General features: G+C 51.1%; 5 protein-coding genes across 5 annotated transcripts; 3 read left to right on the top strand and 2 right to left on the bottom strand.

The window, feature by feature from the left end:
• Positions 1-61: 61 nt before the first annotated feature.
• On the top strand, positions 62-618 carry HMPREF1120_08459 (uncharacterized protein; the record flags this gene model as incomplete). Its single annotated transcript, XM_009162716.1, has 2 exons — positions 62-179; positions 239-618. The coding sequence occupies 2 exons, from the start codon at positions 62-64 to the stop codon at positions 616-618; spliced, it is 498 nt and encodes a 165-aa protein (XP_009160964.1).
• Positions 619-1610: 992 nt separating this feature from the next.
• On the top strand, positions 1611-3256 carry HMPREF1120_08458 (uncharacterized protein; the record flags this gene model as incomplete). The annotated part of the gene is made up of 2 exons (XM_009162715.1): positions 1611-2105; positions 2165-3256. The coding sequence occupies 2 exons, from the start codon at positions 1611-1613 to the stop codon at positions 3254-3256; spliced, it is 1587 nt and encodes a 528-aa protein (XP_009160963.1).
• On the bottom strand, positions 3245-10697 carry HMPREF1120_08457 (ABC bile acid transporter). The gene is made up of 3 exons (XM_009162714.1): positions 10291-10697; positions 4456-10238; positions 3245-4398 (listed from the first exon to the last, which is right to left on the bottom strand). The coding sequence occupies exons 1-2, from the start codon at positions 10353-10355 to the stop codon at positions 5237-5239; spliced, it is 5067 nt and encodes a 1688-aa protein (XP_009160962.1). The 5' UTR covers positions 10356-10697; the 3' UTR covers positions 3245-4398; positions 4456-5236.
• A 169-nt stretch (positions 10698-10866) lies between these two features.
• HMPREF1120_08456 (ubiquitin-conjugating enzyme E2 R) lies at positions 10867-12522 on the top strand. Its single transcript, XM_009162713.1, has 3 exons — positions 10867-11489; positions 11538-11664; positions 11714-12522. The coding sequence occupies exons 1-3, from the start codon at positions 11424-11426 to the stop codon at positions 12274-12276; spliced, it is 756 nt and encodes a 251-aa protein (XP_009160961.1). The 5' UTR covers positions 10867-11423; the 3' UTR covers positions 12277-12522.
• On the bottom strand, positions 11202-14320 carry HMPREF1120_08455 (microsomal epoxide hydrolase). The gene has a single exon (XM_009162712.1). It carries the CDS (start codon positions 13931-13933, stop codon positions 12701-12703), a length of 1233 nt encoding a protein of 410 aa, XP_009160960.1. The 5' UTR covers positions 13934-14320; the 3' UTR covers positions 11202-12700.
• Positions 14321-15492: the final 1172 nt, after the last annotated feature.

Genomic DNA, 15492 nt, shown 5'->3' with positions numbered 1-15492 from the left:
GGTATCAAGACCATTAGCAACACCCACGGGCAGTTATCTCACAACATCAATCCTCGACAAAATGGCAAATCCGATGACCCAACCGATGGGCCAACCAGTCGCAGGGGGTGACTGGGAAAACGGTCTTTGCGAATGTTCTTGCGGCAGCTGCATCATCGGTACCTGCGTGCCGTGCTTGCGTGCGTATCTTTCTGCCAACTCGAGAATTGGGCCCGGTGTACTGATCACACGATTACAGTCGTTGGCCGTACTTCGGAACGCCTAAGGGATCCGTCCATGAGAGATCCTGAGAGCATCAACGGCGATTGCATGATCCATGGCTTTCTGTCCGTCTTCACTGGCCTGGCCTGGATTTTCACCATGATGAAACGGACCGAGATCCGTGAACAGTTTGGCATTCCTGGAAGCAGTTTCGGCGATTGCTGCACAGCATACTGGTGCCCGTGCTGCGCCGTCATTCAGCAAGATAACGAGGTCAAGTTTCGTCTTAAGCCTGTCGCGGACATGACCCAGCAGCCATATCAACCTCAACAAGACCAGATGGTCATGCAGAATAGCTTCGCATCCGCACCACCAAATTACACACCTGCTCCAAATTATCCACCTGCTCAAAAGTAGTACGACGAAGTCAGTCGAGCCGGACCGGAACGCCGCTTGTGATGGATTTGGCAAATGTTTTCTCTGAGGGAGGCACCGTGACTTTATGTGAAGAGCAACTTTGCGACATTGTTCATTCTATTACTCGATCTTAAAACGCATATTGAAGAGATCCATTGCCCCTGCTGTATCAAAGAGGGTGTCAAGGAGCACTTAGGCAAAGAGTATGAAAAGGCGCCATATCAACAAAATCATAATCCTCAAGCGCATGGAGGCCGATAAAGGTACACCCCGTTCGTGGCGACAATGACCGAGAAAGACTCCTGGAGCCATGGCGCTTCGTCATAAAAAAGGGTGGATGCGTTACAGATTTTTAACCTGTTCGACTCCGTGAGGGTGAAGAGACAGCGGCAAGCGAGCTCGTTGACCTCGACGAGATCCAACCGGAAATCTGGCATTGCACCTTGAACACCTACAATGTTGTAGTAGTAGTACACATGTCGCCGTTGGACCGGACCTCGAGTCAAGCCTAAGCCACTCCGAGCTGTGGCGGTGCAGGCCTACTAGGGAGCCTGCTAAGGTGCGCCTCCTTAGCCCGTACGGGGGGATAGGGGACCTTTGACGTTCCGCTTGCGTCTTCGTTTTGGACGTCGGCTTGACGCGTGAAACTTGGGGGGGCCTTCAACGCGTATTTGGCCCCCAACTTGAATGGCTTGCCTGCGCACAGCTGCATCTTGAACAGGGGGGCTTGCCCATTCTCTTCCGTGTGACGCTACATGTTACGGCCAGTGCATGGAGGATGAGGATCTCCGGCGTCAAGTCAGCTTGACAAAACGAGATAGGCGTGACAATTCGCCGTCATAGCTTGTCACACACAAATGTTGTAACTTGTACATGCTTGCTGTACAGGTGCCCAAAGAATGTTCCGCCAGTACCTAAGGTAATGCGTTCTCGTTTTCTTTTCCCTTGGATGGCGCTGAAGCTTCATTTCTCTCCAGACGATCCTCACATCCATGATAGATCTCAAGGAGATGGCATCTCACTGTAGCTCCCGAATGACGCCGAGAAAGAAGCTCCTTCACAAATCCATTTCCTATGAATCGGCTTGCGGGGCTGAAAGCAACATGCTCTTACAGCTGTCCTATCCGTCCCAACGAATCGACTTTTTCCTCCAGCTATTTCAGAAACAAGACGAAATCAAAGAGATTGTCGCTCGTCACATGGGACTAAGGTCTGATCAAGCCTGTCAATTAGGCGACTTCTCGGAATGGAGGCATGGGACGTTCAACGTCTGTATTCCAGTGTATATACGAAACTGGAATCGCCGTCCAAGGAATCGCGTCATGATTCGATTCCCACTCCCATACAAGTTAGGAGAATCATCGAACCCTGGAAACACGGATGAGAAGGTGCGTTCCGAAGTAGCAACGTATATCTGGATGCAACAAAACTGCCCGGAAATACCAACCCCGTACCTATGGGGCTTCGGAATTGGTAAGAACCTACATGTGCGCGCACCAGTCTTCCAGTAGACTCTCGGTAATATGCTAATAGCCGGGGGGCTCAGTTCACCGCGTGTGAAAATGCTCCATGGTATTTGCGATGCCTCTCAGCCATCCAGAACACCCTACGACTGCTATTTCGACAACCGACCCGCTCTCCCTACATTCGTCGTAAAGGACCCGACTGTCCATTTCCGGTTGGCTATTTACTGATGGATTTTGTCGAAGAGGAGGAAGGCCGTATGCTTTCAACCACGTGGGATACACTTTCTAGTGACTCGACGCGAAAGGCGAATTTCTTTCGAGATTTATCCCAGATCTGGTTATCTTTGACCAGAAGGCCATTGCCTCACATAGGCTCGTGGATGATAGACGACCAAGGCGTGGTGAGTCTTGCTAATCGACCATTATCGATCATCATTCCCGAAGCAGAAAACGACAGTTGCCCACCTGTCATGAACCGCAGCTGCATTTACAGTACGGTCGAGCCATATGTTCTTGACCTGTTGGAATATCACGACAATCGAATTCGATACCAGCCCAATTCCGTCATCTCAAAGGACGATGCCGTTGATCAAATGGAAGCCTTGACTCTGATGCGCGCTTGTTTTCCTGATTTTGTCAATCGCCATTCACGTTCTGGGCCGTTTTATTTGACTCTCACGGACCTCCATCAAAGCAATATCTTTGTCGATGACGATTGGCATATCAAATTCATCATCGACCTAGAATGGGCCTGTTCCAGACCGATCGAGATGCTGAGGCCCCCTTTATGGCTGACCGGTCAGGCAATCGACTGTTTGGTGGAGGAAAAATTGACAGATCTCAAGCTCGCGCTCGACGAGTTTTTCCTCATCTTAGAAGAGGAGGAGAAGCGATCGTGGCCTCCTTGCTCCTTTTCAGTCGCCAATTGTTTTCGCGAGAACTGGGCAACGGGCCGCATCTGGTATTTCCGGGCCTTGGATTCCTTGACGGGCCTGTATGGCGTCTTCTTGAATCATATTGAGCCGATATTTGCATCCGACATTACAAAAACTGCAGCTCGTTACTGGCATCCGGACGCCGAGAACATTGTCAGAAGAAGGGTTGAGGACAAGCTTGAGTATGATCGACGATTACGGCAAGCTTTTGAACAAGATTCAAAGTCGGAGGGCTGAGATTATCATTTTATGTCCTATTTGTGATCCTGCTTAACCTGGTCCTTTTCAGCCTTTTCTCTTGCTTCTTTTTCTCTTTTATTCTAGGCTCTTTTCGCTTTGGCCGCGTCACCGGAAGAGGACTGCTGTCTGGTCCGACAAGGCTCTGGCCAAGTCTTGCTTGATTTTCTGTTCTTCTTCCATGTTATGCGTTGCAGACCACTAACAATGATTTATTGGTCGGTTATTCTTTCATTTAGACGGTGCATCCTAAACCAATTCTCCACAGATGGTTGCCAGTGAATGGGCAGTGATGAGGCGTCAAGTCGGGAGTGTAAATTGGAAATTGTAACCGCTGAAAGTGGTGAAAGTTGGTGTCTGGCTTTTTTTTCAGAATGGCGAAATCATAGGCGAGAGAATTCAAAAGCATCCCCTCCCCCTTTTATTTTCTCGTTGACAATTCATACTTCTTGTCTAGTCCGTAAGGGTCTCATGGGCAGCGCAGCGCATCGCATTGCATCGCATATATCAGCCCGGCACTAGCAAGGTTCTGGCCCTGTATCAACCAATTCGGGCACTCGCACCCACGACTCCCTCGCAGTGCCCTCGTTGAATGTAAACCGGTGAGGGCTTTTTGCTTGTAGATACGATTGGCCCGGCCATGCCCCCGCGTGACGATTCGGTTGCGTTCAAAGTTGCGCTGTATCCCCCAAGGCCCACCGGCACTGGAAAATTTGAACAGGTGGCTACCTACCTAGTAGTACCTTTTGTTTCCAAAGTTGCCTTTGGCGACGTTTCGTTCATATAGGTACCATCCAAGCGGCCGCCGTACCTTAGGTAGTTGTATACCTGAAACCAAATTCAATGGCCCGAGGGGGGGCCCCTTTGATACGTTCGGGAAGCTTAGCTAACACCGTCAAGATCAAGAATTGAGTTGAATCCTGGTAAAGTATATATAATATTTACATATCAGGTACCCTTTACCGTCAAGCCGTAGACATAACGATGCGGCGAGGGAGAGGTGCAAAGATCAGATTCAGGCGTGCACCCCGGCTAGCTGTGATCCAGCTTGTGCACAACTTGCAAGACATGGTCGACGTCCCGGCAAGCCAACGCCAGTGAATCAAGTACTTGAAGCCCTTCATCGACAACTGGATCTCAGGCTGGTCAGTATCACAGGTCAGCCCGAGTTCACAGGCAGCAGGCTGGTTCGAACATACCTGACATTCGTCGCCTTCCGGAATGGACTGAGGAACCTTTTTGTCACGCGCCCGGGGAAGGCCCGCCCGTGCGTTCAACCCATGGCGACGACCCGTTGGTGTAGTGGTGTAGCTTTGAAGCACCGCCGTGCGCGCCCAGAACTACTCAAGAATAAGCAGTGGTAGGAGAAGTGGTGTGAAGACAGCAGGTACTAGGAGTCTCGGTATCAAAAGTGGCAGCCTCGCAGTATATGATTGGCTCGCTGGAAGAAAGGGGGAAACTCTGTGGGGAAGACAAGGCTGTGACTGCTGTTGCCAGTGTAGGGTATGCCAGGTAAATCTTCCTTTCTCAATCCGGATGTCCACTGCTGGACCCATTCGCTTTTCCGCTCTCGCTCTGAACCCGCGCCAACACTAACACGAGAAATCTGCCATCAGTGGCGCTTTTTCACGTACCTGAGATGCAGTTTGCTAGAGGAGAGCACTCAGGTAGTCAAGCCAGCAGGTGTTGTATTAAGCGACACAGGAAAAGTATTTTTATTTGCTGCCATCTGGCGACGACTCATCTAATAAGGTGTTTCCTGGTCTGGAATATATGTGCAACGTTGGACAGAGACACACCCACCGTCCCGTCCATCACTCCAAAAAGTGTACAAGTGTAGAACAGTCCGAGTCAACCGCCCTTGGCTATCAATGAAACGAATCAAAAGCAGATGATCCTCCCACGTCAAAAGTACAAGATAAAGTCAACAAACATGCCACCCTCCTGGTCTAAACACGACCGCGTACGAATGATTCTTTCTCAAACAGAGTCATCAACCAGTCTCCGGTCCAACCATGCTTTTTTGGCCAGTTCAAACAGTGAGTCAAAATCGCCGCTTGTTTCACACATGGCCCTGAAGTGACCACCCTCTTTTTGAATCAGTTCATATGGGTCAGCATATTCAACGACTTCACCCTTGTCAAGCACCAGAACTCGATCGTAATCAATGATCGTCTGCAGGCGGTGGGCGATGGTCAAAATCGTATTGTTCTTCAGCTCCCGTAAGGTCTCCTGGATCTTGGAATCCGTGGCATAGTCAATCGACGCCGTCGCTTCATCCATGACCAGAACTTTGGGAGCCTTTAGCAGCGCCCTCGCCAGGCAAAGAAGCTGCCGTTGCCCCTGAGACAAGTTTGAGCCTGACTCTGCCACCGGCGATGATAGGTCTTGGAAGATGTTTTTGTTGTCTTTGCTATTGCTTGCAAACTGTACCAAGGTCGAGTCCGATCTTACCGTCCCGTTGGCCGAGGTGGACTGCTCACCATTGGGAGTAGGATTCTCTCGGAGTGTGAGCGACCTACTGGAGCCTCCGTGTGGTGTCTCTGATACCGATCGATCCGGGCTTCCATGGGCGCCAGGAATAAGATGAACCTGCCGAAGGGCAGTGAAGACCTCCTCATCAGTGAACAACTCGAACGGATCCAAATTGCTCCTCAATGTGCCGCTGAAGAGGGTTGGGTCTTGAGGCACAATCGTGATGGCCTCACGCAAATCCTGCAGCCCAATGAGTCCAATGTCGACATTGTCGATCAGGATTTTGCCCTCTTCGGCTTCCAGTCCCCGGAACAAAGCCAGTGCGAGCGAACTCTTCCCGGCCCCAGTTCTGCCTACGATCCCAACTTTGTGTCCGGGTTCAACGCGGAACGACACATGCTTGAGGACCGGGTCGAGGTCAGGCCGGTATCTCGTGCTGTATCCGATGAATTCAACAGCTCCCTGGCTGGGCCAATTTGCCGGCGGCTTCGTATCTGGATTATGAGCAGGTGCTTCTTGTTCGACATCGACATACTCCTGGATTCGTTCGACGGCATTCATGTTCTGCTCGTTAGCCGCGTACAGTCGAACAAGCCACAGAACATTCTGCGTGAAAGTAATGGCGTATGATAGTGCCAGACCAGCAGCACCCGGGTCGATGCGGCCTGCGTTGACGATTAGGAACATGGCCGAGAAGAATGAAACCAAAGCTCCTGCGATGTCGATCCGAAATGACAGCCATCTGTTCGTCGCCCATAGATAGATGAACGGACGATTATGCGTGTTCACTCGCACATGACTCTCGTGAATAAATCGTGCCTCGTCTCCGTACGCCCGAATCGTAACCACACCGGTCAAGGTTTCGCCAAAATGCTGGAATAGAGGACTCCGCTGAACGGCTTCGATTCTCTTCAGGTCTCGAGACGAACGGATGTACAACCACCCGGTCAAGACATACATAATGGTGATGAAGAATCCCGGGATCAAAAATCCTGGGGTGATGACAGAGATCAAAATCACGATTGTGAGGACGGCCGCTGCACTGTGAAGCATGCCTATCGCCACAGGAGCAACTTCCTGGTCGAGAGCCTGAACGTCCTTCGAGAACCGGTTCGTTAACTGTCCAAGGGGTGTCGAGTCAAAGAAGCGGAATTTTGCCCGCAGTATGCTTGTGAGCAGTTTCTCGTGAATGCGCCAAGAAGCCCGCTGGGAACCCCAGAAGAGTATAAGCTCTCTCGAGAAGCAGATTGCCACGTAGACGACGCCAATGATAGCATACACCCCTAGGTAATACCCAGCATTGACGTCGGAGAGTGTCTTGGTAACCCATGCCTTGCTCGCATTGCCGGCAGTGTCTGGTATCTGGACAAACGACCCTCCGAAACCAGTTGCTGAGTAAACGCCTTTCGTGTGGTGGAAGGCATGAACGGCTGCGTGCGCCGAACGTGTCCCTCGGAGGTGATATGCATTGGCCCATTCTCGAATCCATAAGTTGGTAGCGACGGAGCCTACCTGCGTGGCCGTGAACCCGAACGCTGCAAAGATCCAGTAATACCAAGGGCCCATAGCCTGAAGGTACATCTTGATCGTCGACATCTTGACGCTCCCTGTGGCTTTTGTTTCGAGTCTATGATCGATGAATTGCTTTTCAGGTACATTAACCTTTGACCTGGCTTTGTTGGCACCTCTTCCACGGGAACCAGGGGTCACATGTCCGTCACCACCCGATAACTTGGATGTCTCCTCTTCTAGATTGGAAGGCACCCGAGAAGGTGGTTGCGAATTCGCTCGGGATACTGGCCGTGATTTCAAAAGGTCGTCTCCGAGGGCACCACTCTCGACGATCTGTTGTGGCGACCCTTGGGCGACAATCTTGCCATTCTGGAGGACAACGACTTGACTGGCGAGAGGAACAGTCAGTGCAACGTTGTGAGAAACCAGAATACAGGTTCGATTGGCCATCATATCCCCAGTCAAGGCTTGCTCAAAGATGTGCTTCGCTGTATGGGCATCAACCGCGCTCAAGCAGTCGTCGAGCAGGAGATGCTTGGAATTCGAATATATCGCTCTTGCCAAAGAAATCCTTTGCTTCTGGCCCCCCGAAAGAGAGATTCCCTTCTCTCCTACTAGTGTCTGATCCCCTGCATCGAGTATTTCGAGATCACGCTCAAGAGCACAGATTGAGATGACTTCGAGGTACCGGTCCTCATCGTATGGGCTTGCAAAAAGAATATTCTCTTTGATGGTTGCATTGACCAGCCAGGCTTGTTGTGCGCAATAGGCCACGCTGTCAGTCAGGCCGGTAGAAGGATCCGGACGTAGTTCTTGCCGGGCATAACCGCCCGGAATGTAAACATGACCGTGGACTAACTGCATCTCTCCGAGCAGGGCCATGAGCAAGGACGTCTTCCCAGACCCGGTGGGACCAGCAATGACGCTGAGTTTGCCTATCTCGAAATCGACATTGATATTGATGAGGCGGAAGGAATCTGGGCCGTCTGGACCGGCTGTTCCCCATGTCAACGTGGCGTCTTCCAGAGCAATGCGGGTGCATGGGACACTGAAACGCCTGCTCTGACGTAGCTGAATGTACTTCTCGGTCTCTTCCTCCTCAAGGAATTTTTCGACACGGTCAACCGAGACTTTAGACTCTTGTACATGCGCCACCATGTCAGCGAGCTGGTCTAGAGGTACACGGAGGAGAGAAAACATCGACAACGCGGGAAAGGCCACCGAAGGCACAAGAGGTCGCTTCTCGATTTTCGTGTAGATGAAGAATGAAGTGAAGGTGATGATGATCGGAACACCACTCCAGATTGTCGCTGCCGAAGCCCACAAAACGTATTTTCGCCAGAGCGCGTCCAACTCGATCTTTCTCTTCTCATTGACGTTATTCTGAAACCGTTGCTCCCAGGCGAAGTATTTGATTATTCGGATATTTTGGAGCACCTCGTTGGTCACATGGATCCGGGCATCGGTCGCTGCCATGATTCTTTTCTGCGCAGCTTGGAAAGACTTTGCAATGTAAAGATTCAGCGGCAGAATGAGAATCATCAACACGATCCCAGCAAAAGAGCTGAACCCCAAAACCTTATACAACAAGCTCACAGCCATGATGAGTTGAACAGGCACGGCAGCCCAAAGGAAGTGTAGATATGCGCAGATATCGGCAACTTTAAAAGAGTCCACAGACATAAGATTGATAACCGTGCCGTTATTGGCCTGTGGGGTGCTGGCCTTTTTAGGGTCAGAACTCTTCGTGGCTTCACTGTGATGCCGGCTTCTCATGGTCTTCCAGGACGATTTCACCTTGGCCCAGAATGCCTGCTTATCCTGGCTCTTCTCCTTTCCAATGTCTGAATCTGTGTTTGCTGCAGCCTTTCGACGCAAAGTCTTGGAGTATATTTCACCAACGATGATGGCCCTGAGACGAATGCTGATCTTTCTTCCAATCCAGAGAGCTTGGCCATCGCCAATAGCCTGCACCGCTCCGGTGGCGAAAAGGAGGATAACGTATAACCAAGCTGCAGTAACGGGGATGCGATCGGTATTCTCCAGGTATTCCAAGACAGCTTTTAGGAGCAACGTGGGTAGAAACATGAACACACTCGCCAGCATGCACCAAGCGCCCTGTATGAGAAGCTCCTTTTTGAAATGCAGCAGAAGCCGTACGGCGAGTGAATGTGTCTTTTGAATCTGACGAAAGACGTCCAGCACGACCTCAGCCTTATCCGAAGGTGCGACGTTCCACACATCAGACAGTTCCAAGGTCTTCTTGAATCCCTTCCAGACGATGGGGTCCACCCAAGCGAAGGTAATCAAGGACAGGACACTGGCCAGAGGCTCGCGAGATGGTTCAATATCGCCTTCATATTCCAGGACCACCTCTTTGTTTCCGCGTCGAGAGCACAGTACGATCAAAACCAGAACGCTTGTGATGGCGAACGAGGCTATCGTCAATTGCTGAGAAAGGCGGCTAGTAGGATGAATGAGCACAGATCGAAAGACCCAGACCAGGAGTAACCACTGGGTGATATAGAGGGCTGCAGTGTGGTCCCAGAGTCCCTTTATCGGAGACTTCCACCGTGTCGTTGAGGAAAGCAACCGGACGCCTGCAAGAAGGACAAGGTATGCAGACACCAGCGTTTCCGCTACTGCTGAATGCCTTTTCCCAGCTGCACGATGCAGAGTGCCGATAATGTTAACCACGAACTGTCCCAAGACAAGTAAGAACTCGGCCGTGACTAGGAAGACTTCCCCGGTTGGCTTGTCCACATCCTTCAACCCATGAGCATCATGGCTGATGGTCTTTTGTAGCGTGAGCCTTGCGAGGCTGTCCTCGTTTTCCTCTGTAGAATCTCCTTCCTCATCGTCGCTGATATCCAGCAACAAACTGCGAGTACGACTCTTGCGATGTCTTTGTTTAGTCCTTTGACGCACGATTTGGAGGACCAGGAGCAAGGCCGATATAGCACATGCTAGAAGGGGAAAGAGGGTCTGAAGGTAGCTTTTGGTACAAAATCAGCAAGCAAGATCATAAAATGGAAATAAGGACATACTCTGCCTCAAAGCAAGGGCTCAGGTCATCGACCCGCCATATAGGGCTTCTGCACCGTGCAAACATGGCGGCAAATACAAAAACTGGTACTTCGAGGCGCACTCAACCACCAAAGTCCGCTCAGGTGCGGGGAGGGCACCCTGCACTCATATCGTGGTAAAGATCTGGATGATGCTGTATGTACAAGAAGACCTGTAATGGAAGGCTCAAATGCAACACGAAAAGACCGCCAGCAAGTAAAAGAAATTCATGAGAACAAACTGCGGTTGTTGTCTTGTACAGAGCGAGCAATTGGCGAATCTGGAGTCAATTTGCGGGTACACGCCATGCACAGACACTGACAGCAGCGATGGACCTGCCTCGTCAAGATTCGGTAGAGTGCAGGTGTGTAATTTGTGTATCGTCAATACATTGTAACTTCCATGACTGTTAGGGCCTCTAGCATTTGGAAGCCATATTTGTAGGATAAAATACGCTGCAGTACCGTCAAATGCCGCCATTACAGCGCCGAGGCCAAAATGCGTCATTCGCATCTCTTTTGGGGTGCAGCCGCCTATAGTTCACCCTAGAACTGTGTTAAACTCGCGCAATTATCACCGCGACTGTTGCCGACATCGCCTCCTGTAGCGGTTAAGGTACTCACTGCTTCACTTATCCATCACCGTCACCGCCGCGTCCTCATACTTGAGATGTATTTCTCAACTCACCTCCTATGATCCGACACGAGAGCCTCCCCTAATCCTGACACCTAAAGACTCCTCCTAACTCCTACTGATACTCCTTGGAGCCGGTTACGCACTCCAACATCTGTTCTCCTCACTAGACCTGCCTTCCTCCCTGCGCTCACTGTCTGCCGCGCCGCCGCCGCGTTCTGCAACTCAGATACCCGCCTACAGTGTTAAATGATGTACAGTCAATAGCAGTGCTATCTAAGCAGTTGAACAACTTCGCGGAAAGGAGGCTTAGTGAAGACAATACCACGCAGGGCTTTTGGTTTGCCGCGCAGGGCCTGATCCCAGCGACAGCCATACACAACATCCTTTCTCTCCCGCGCACCGAGAGCATCCACTGTCGTCGACACCCCCTTAGCCTTAGATCCGTTTCCTGATTTCCTGCAAAGTGGAATAGGCCAGGATGTCTCAGGCAGTTCTCATGAAGGAGTACAAGGCTCTGGCCAAGGAGAAATGGGTTCAGATCGACGTAAGTCATCATTACCATCGCGGAGGCGCAGACACTGATGAAAGCCAGGTCGATGAAGAGAACATCTACCACTGGAACTTGGCCTTGATGGTCCTTAATCCGGACTCGCTGTACTATGGTGGCTATTTCAAGGCTCAGATGAACTTTCCCCAGGACTATCCATACAAGCCTCCTGGTGAGTAGATCGGCAACTGCCAGTTGTTGACTGGTGCTAACTTGGGCAGACTTCAAGTTCAACAAGTCGTTGTGGCATCCCAACATCTATCCCGACGGTCGCTTGTGTATTTCAATCCTTCATCCACCGGGCGAAGACACCATGTCTGGCGAGAATCCCGGCGAGCGCTGGTCCCCCGCACAACGTGTCGAATCTGTTCTCATCTCCATCCTTTCTCTTTTGGACGATGCCGAGATCTCTTCGCCCGCCAATGTCGACGCCAGCGTGATGCTCAGAGACAACAAGGAAGCGTACAAGGCTCGAGTCAGACAAGATGTGGAAGCGTCCAAGAAAGATATCCCGGCGGGCTTCGTCCTGCCTACGCACGAATCCACGAAACCGGTTATCGAGAAGATCGACGACGACTTCTGGAATGATAGCGAGGGCGATGACATTGATTTTGATGACTTCGATGATGATGCTGCCAACGGAAGTGAATCGGATCGGGAGTTGAACAATTCAACGGAAGACGAGGAGTTCTATGATGATACAGACCGGGACGATTCCGAACATACCAAGGGCAAGGCTCGGGAAGATCAGGTGGATTCTGAGATGACGGGCCCCAATGCCTGAGCGATGATGTTCGACGTGGCAGGCGTTTCAAGGCGTTACTCACCGGCCCAGGTGCATGAGGCATTGTGGTTTGTTCTGAAGCAGCATTTGGGGCGGTAGCAAGCAGCGTCGTCCCACAGATCGGTTCAGCGAGGCGTACCGGATTGTTGTACAGTGGCGTGCAAGGAGCGGTGGGAACCAACCGTTATGGCGTGCACATAGCTTATCGAGCTTTGCAAATGATATCCACTCGTGATTGTGATACAACTGCACTTGTATTGGGCGTGACCTTGTCTTCCTCCTGAAGCGGTATCCAATGCCTGGTTGTACCTGCGGATGCATACATTCGTAGATAGCCTTGCGTAAGCATACCGGGTCGGGCCGCCCGTGGTGCTCACAAAAGACACTCCGTAGTAACGGACTATGGCCTTGTGCAGATAATTCATCATATTCCTTCGCCGACTATCTTGAGGATTTCCTGAACACACCTCTCCGGCTGCTCCTGGTTGACCCAATGGCCGGCACCGTCTACCAAGACAGTGCCCTTGTACATGTCCCGCCGCACACTCTTACCGCTCTCCATGGCCTCTATGGCGCCGGGTTCCTGAAAGGTGCCCCAGTCACGCTTCCCAGCAACGAACAAGGTAGGAACCGAGATCAGTGCGCCTGACCAGACCTCCAGATCCGCTGCGATTGCTGGCTGCGTCTGGACCCTGTACCAGTTGAGGCCACCTTGGAACGTAGTACGACTATACTCCTCCACGTAGACTGCCAGTTCCTGGTCGGACAGCCAGCGTGACGAACGCGAGGAGACCGTCTCCTGGTCCTCGACTTCCATGTCCCGTGCCACGGCCTGGCGCATCGTGTCCGCCAGATCCATGATATAGTATCGGGGCATCTTTGCCAGTTCGTCGGCCGACCAGCGCTGCAGCGGATGGGGGTCGTTTGCATCCCAATCTGCCGATTTCAAGTGGAAATAGCCGCGCATGAATCTATGCAAGTCTGCACCTGTCGGGTACGTCATGTCGGCATTGGCATCAGATGTGCAGTAGTACCACTTGTAATGCTTCCGTGGCCGGGGTAGTTCCGCAAGGGCCCTTTGCATGTCTGGGGCCGGCGGTGGCGGTGGGGACGGATTCCCGTATGACGGAGACGTGCGCAGTGGGAGCTCGGGCGGGCCCTTTGCGGGATGGGACATCAAGACAAGCCGCTGGAACATGTCTGGTCTCGACAGGGCGCAAAGGTAGGCGGTCACGGCGCCGAAATCGTGTCCCACGACACACGATACTGTTGTGTAGCCCAGCGCCCGAACCAGAGTCACGGCGTCTTTGATCAGGTTTAACGGGCGAAATGATTGGGCGTCCAGGGGTTGACGAGAAAATGTGCGTCCATATCCTCGTTGGTCAAAGGCCACGGCATGATAGCCTTGTGCTGAAAGAAGAGGAAGAACCTTGCGCCATGAGTAGGCAATCTCTGGAAAGCCGTGGCATAGAAGAATCAATTCAGGTTGAGGGCCTGATGGGTTGATGTTCGCCGGTAAAGACTCGAGGATGTGGAAAACAAGACTGTGGGGACTGGTGTCCACAAAGCGAGATGTGATACCAAGAGGAAGATTAATGGCAGGGAGGGTGGTGGGATCAACCGCATTGGAGGGCGAGTTCTGGTGAGTATATGCCATATCTATATGTGTCAAGGGGTACAACAATGGTCAGGAAGACTTTCCTGTGTTGCTGAGGATGTAACAGGATGATGCGCTGACAAGTTGTAGATGTCTGGAATACATACATACCTCATCTTACCTGCCAGTGCCTCCTAAAATCCGTAAGATGCGGGGCGGTCGCTGGACTGGTTCAAGTTACCTAGGCACAAGTATAACGCCGGGACGGTGTACACGATTATACAATGCAACCCGAGTCAGCAAGCCGACGCTTGATCGCCTATACCTGGTTGGAGTATGGTCTCTTATCCAGGCTAAGTTGTATACTGGGGGTGCTTTTGTGCAAAGGGGCCCTCAAGAACCGGTAGGTGCCTGGTGTTTTGTCGTTTTGGACGGAGCCCCAGACACCTAGTGGTTGTCAGAATTGATTGCTAACCCGATATTTAGCCGAATTGCCTACACACCTATATTCCCTTCTATATACTACCAAGTACTGCCTTTTATGCGTTTACCACCCGTTTCTACTAGCTCTACGCATCTCTTCGGCAGCTTTTCAATACGAGCGCGGATCTCGTCCTGTAAGATATTTCGCTAGATCTCCTAGAGCGTATCTACTAGTTACTCTCGTAGTATACTAGTAACGCCAGGCGTACTCCTTAAACGCTATTTACAGATATTCCACGCGGCCTCTTGGGGGTTAAGATTAGGTAAGTTCGCGAGGTGCGATAAGTTAACTATCTAGTTAGCGTCCCTAAGTCGTTACGTAATCCTAGGACGTCTTAGGCCGTAAGAAGAGTTACCGTCCTCGACGAGATAGATAGACTAGTAATATCTTAAGCGCGTACGCTAAATAGTCTTTACGTATATAGAAAGAATACGCTCCGTATAGTACTACTACATTATTAAGTTACCACGAGGCTATACTTCTATAGGAGGAGGAAGAGTAGCTTCCTACTCCGCGAGACGCTATTAGTACTCTTCTTTCGTCTCGCGCGTAGGTCGACGGCGAGGCTTTCGTATTCTTTTCTTTACTCGTACCTCTTATACGGCTTCTTCTATAACTTTCTCTGCCTCTACGCTAGCGTTTTAAGCGTTTTTATTATTATATATAATAAGTTCGGGGATCTTCTCGTCGTAACTAACGTATCCGGCACAGTGAAGAGTTACTCCTTCAGGAGGCGCACGATTTGCGATATTCTTACGCTTATAGCGTATACCACGCTCTCGTAGAATACGCGGAGGGAAGAGTCTTATCTAATCCACGTATATTTCGTCGGTCTAGTATATAAAACGCCAGAACTCGTTGACTATTTTCCCTTTATACTTCTCGCCAAACGTAGTACGCTCCTTCTCTTATTTCTTAATTAAATCGTCTTTTCGATAGACAGCGCGATAGAGCTGCGCTTAATTTATCTCTTGCGTAAGTCGACGTCTTAACTGTCGCGTCGAGATATTTAATTAATGTATCTTAATCTGGCACTCGAGTGGCTTAGTTCGTACGAGGTTCGAGGGCGAGAGTAAGCGCTGTATTTGGCGTTTTAAGACTCGAGACTTACGTCCTAGTACTAGCGCGCGCTATC

Source organism: Exophiala dermatitidis (assembly GCF_000230625.1).
Source record: "Exophiala dermatitidis NIH/UT8656 unplaced genomic scaffold supercont1.7, whole genome shotgun sequence".
In the NCBI taxonomy this organism is placed as follows: Eukaryota; Fungi; Ascomycota; class Eurotiomycetes; order Chaetothyriales; family Herpotrichiellaceae; genus Exophiala; species Exophiala dermatitidis.
This window is presented reverse-complemented; position numbering and strand designations above follow the sequence as displayed.

Bases quoted from the DNA above. Each gene is read 5' to 3' on its own strand.
- HMPREF1120_08456 (XM_009162713.1), top strand. From the start codon at position 11,424: ATGTCTCAGGCAGTTCTCATGAAGGAGTACAAGGCTCTGGCCAAGGAG. The intron at 11,490-11,537 runs GTAAGTCATCAT...GATGAAAGCCAG, and splicing joins AGAAATGGGTTCAGATCGAC to GTCGATGAAGAGAACATCTA. The intron at 11,665-11,713 runs GTGAGTAGATCG...TAACTTGGGCAG, and splicing joins CTATCCATACAAGCCTCCTG to ACTTCAAGTTCAACAAGTCG.
- HMPREF1120_08455 (XM_009162712.1), bottom strand. From the start codon at position 13,933: ATGGCATATACTCACCAGAACTCGCCCTCCAATGCGGTTGATCCCACC.
- HMPREF1120_08457 (XM_009162714.1), bottom strand. From the start codon at position 10,355: ATGTTTGCACGGTGCAGAAGCCCTATATGGCGGGTCGATGACCTGAGC. The intron at 10,239-10,290 runs GTATGTCCTTAT...TTGTACCAAAAG, and splicing joins AGCCCTTGCTTTGAGGCAGA to CTACCTTCAGACCCTCTTTC.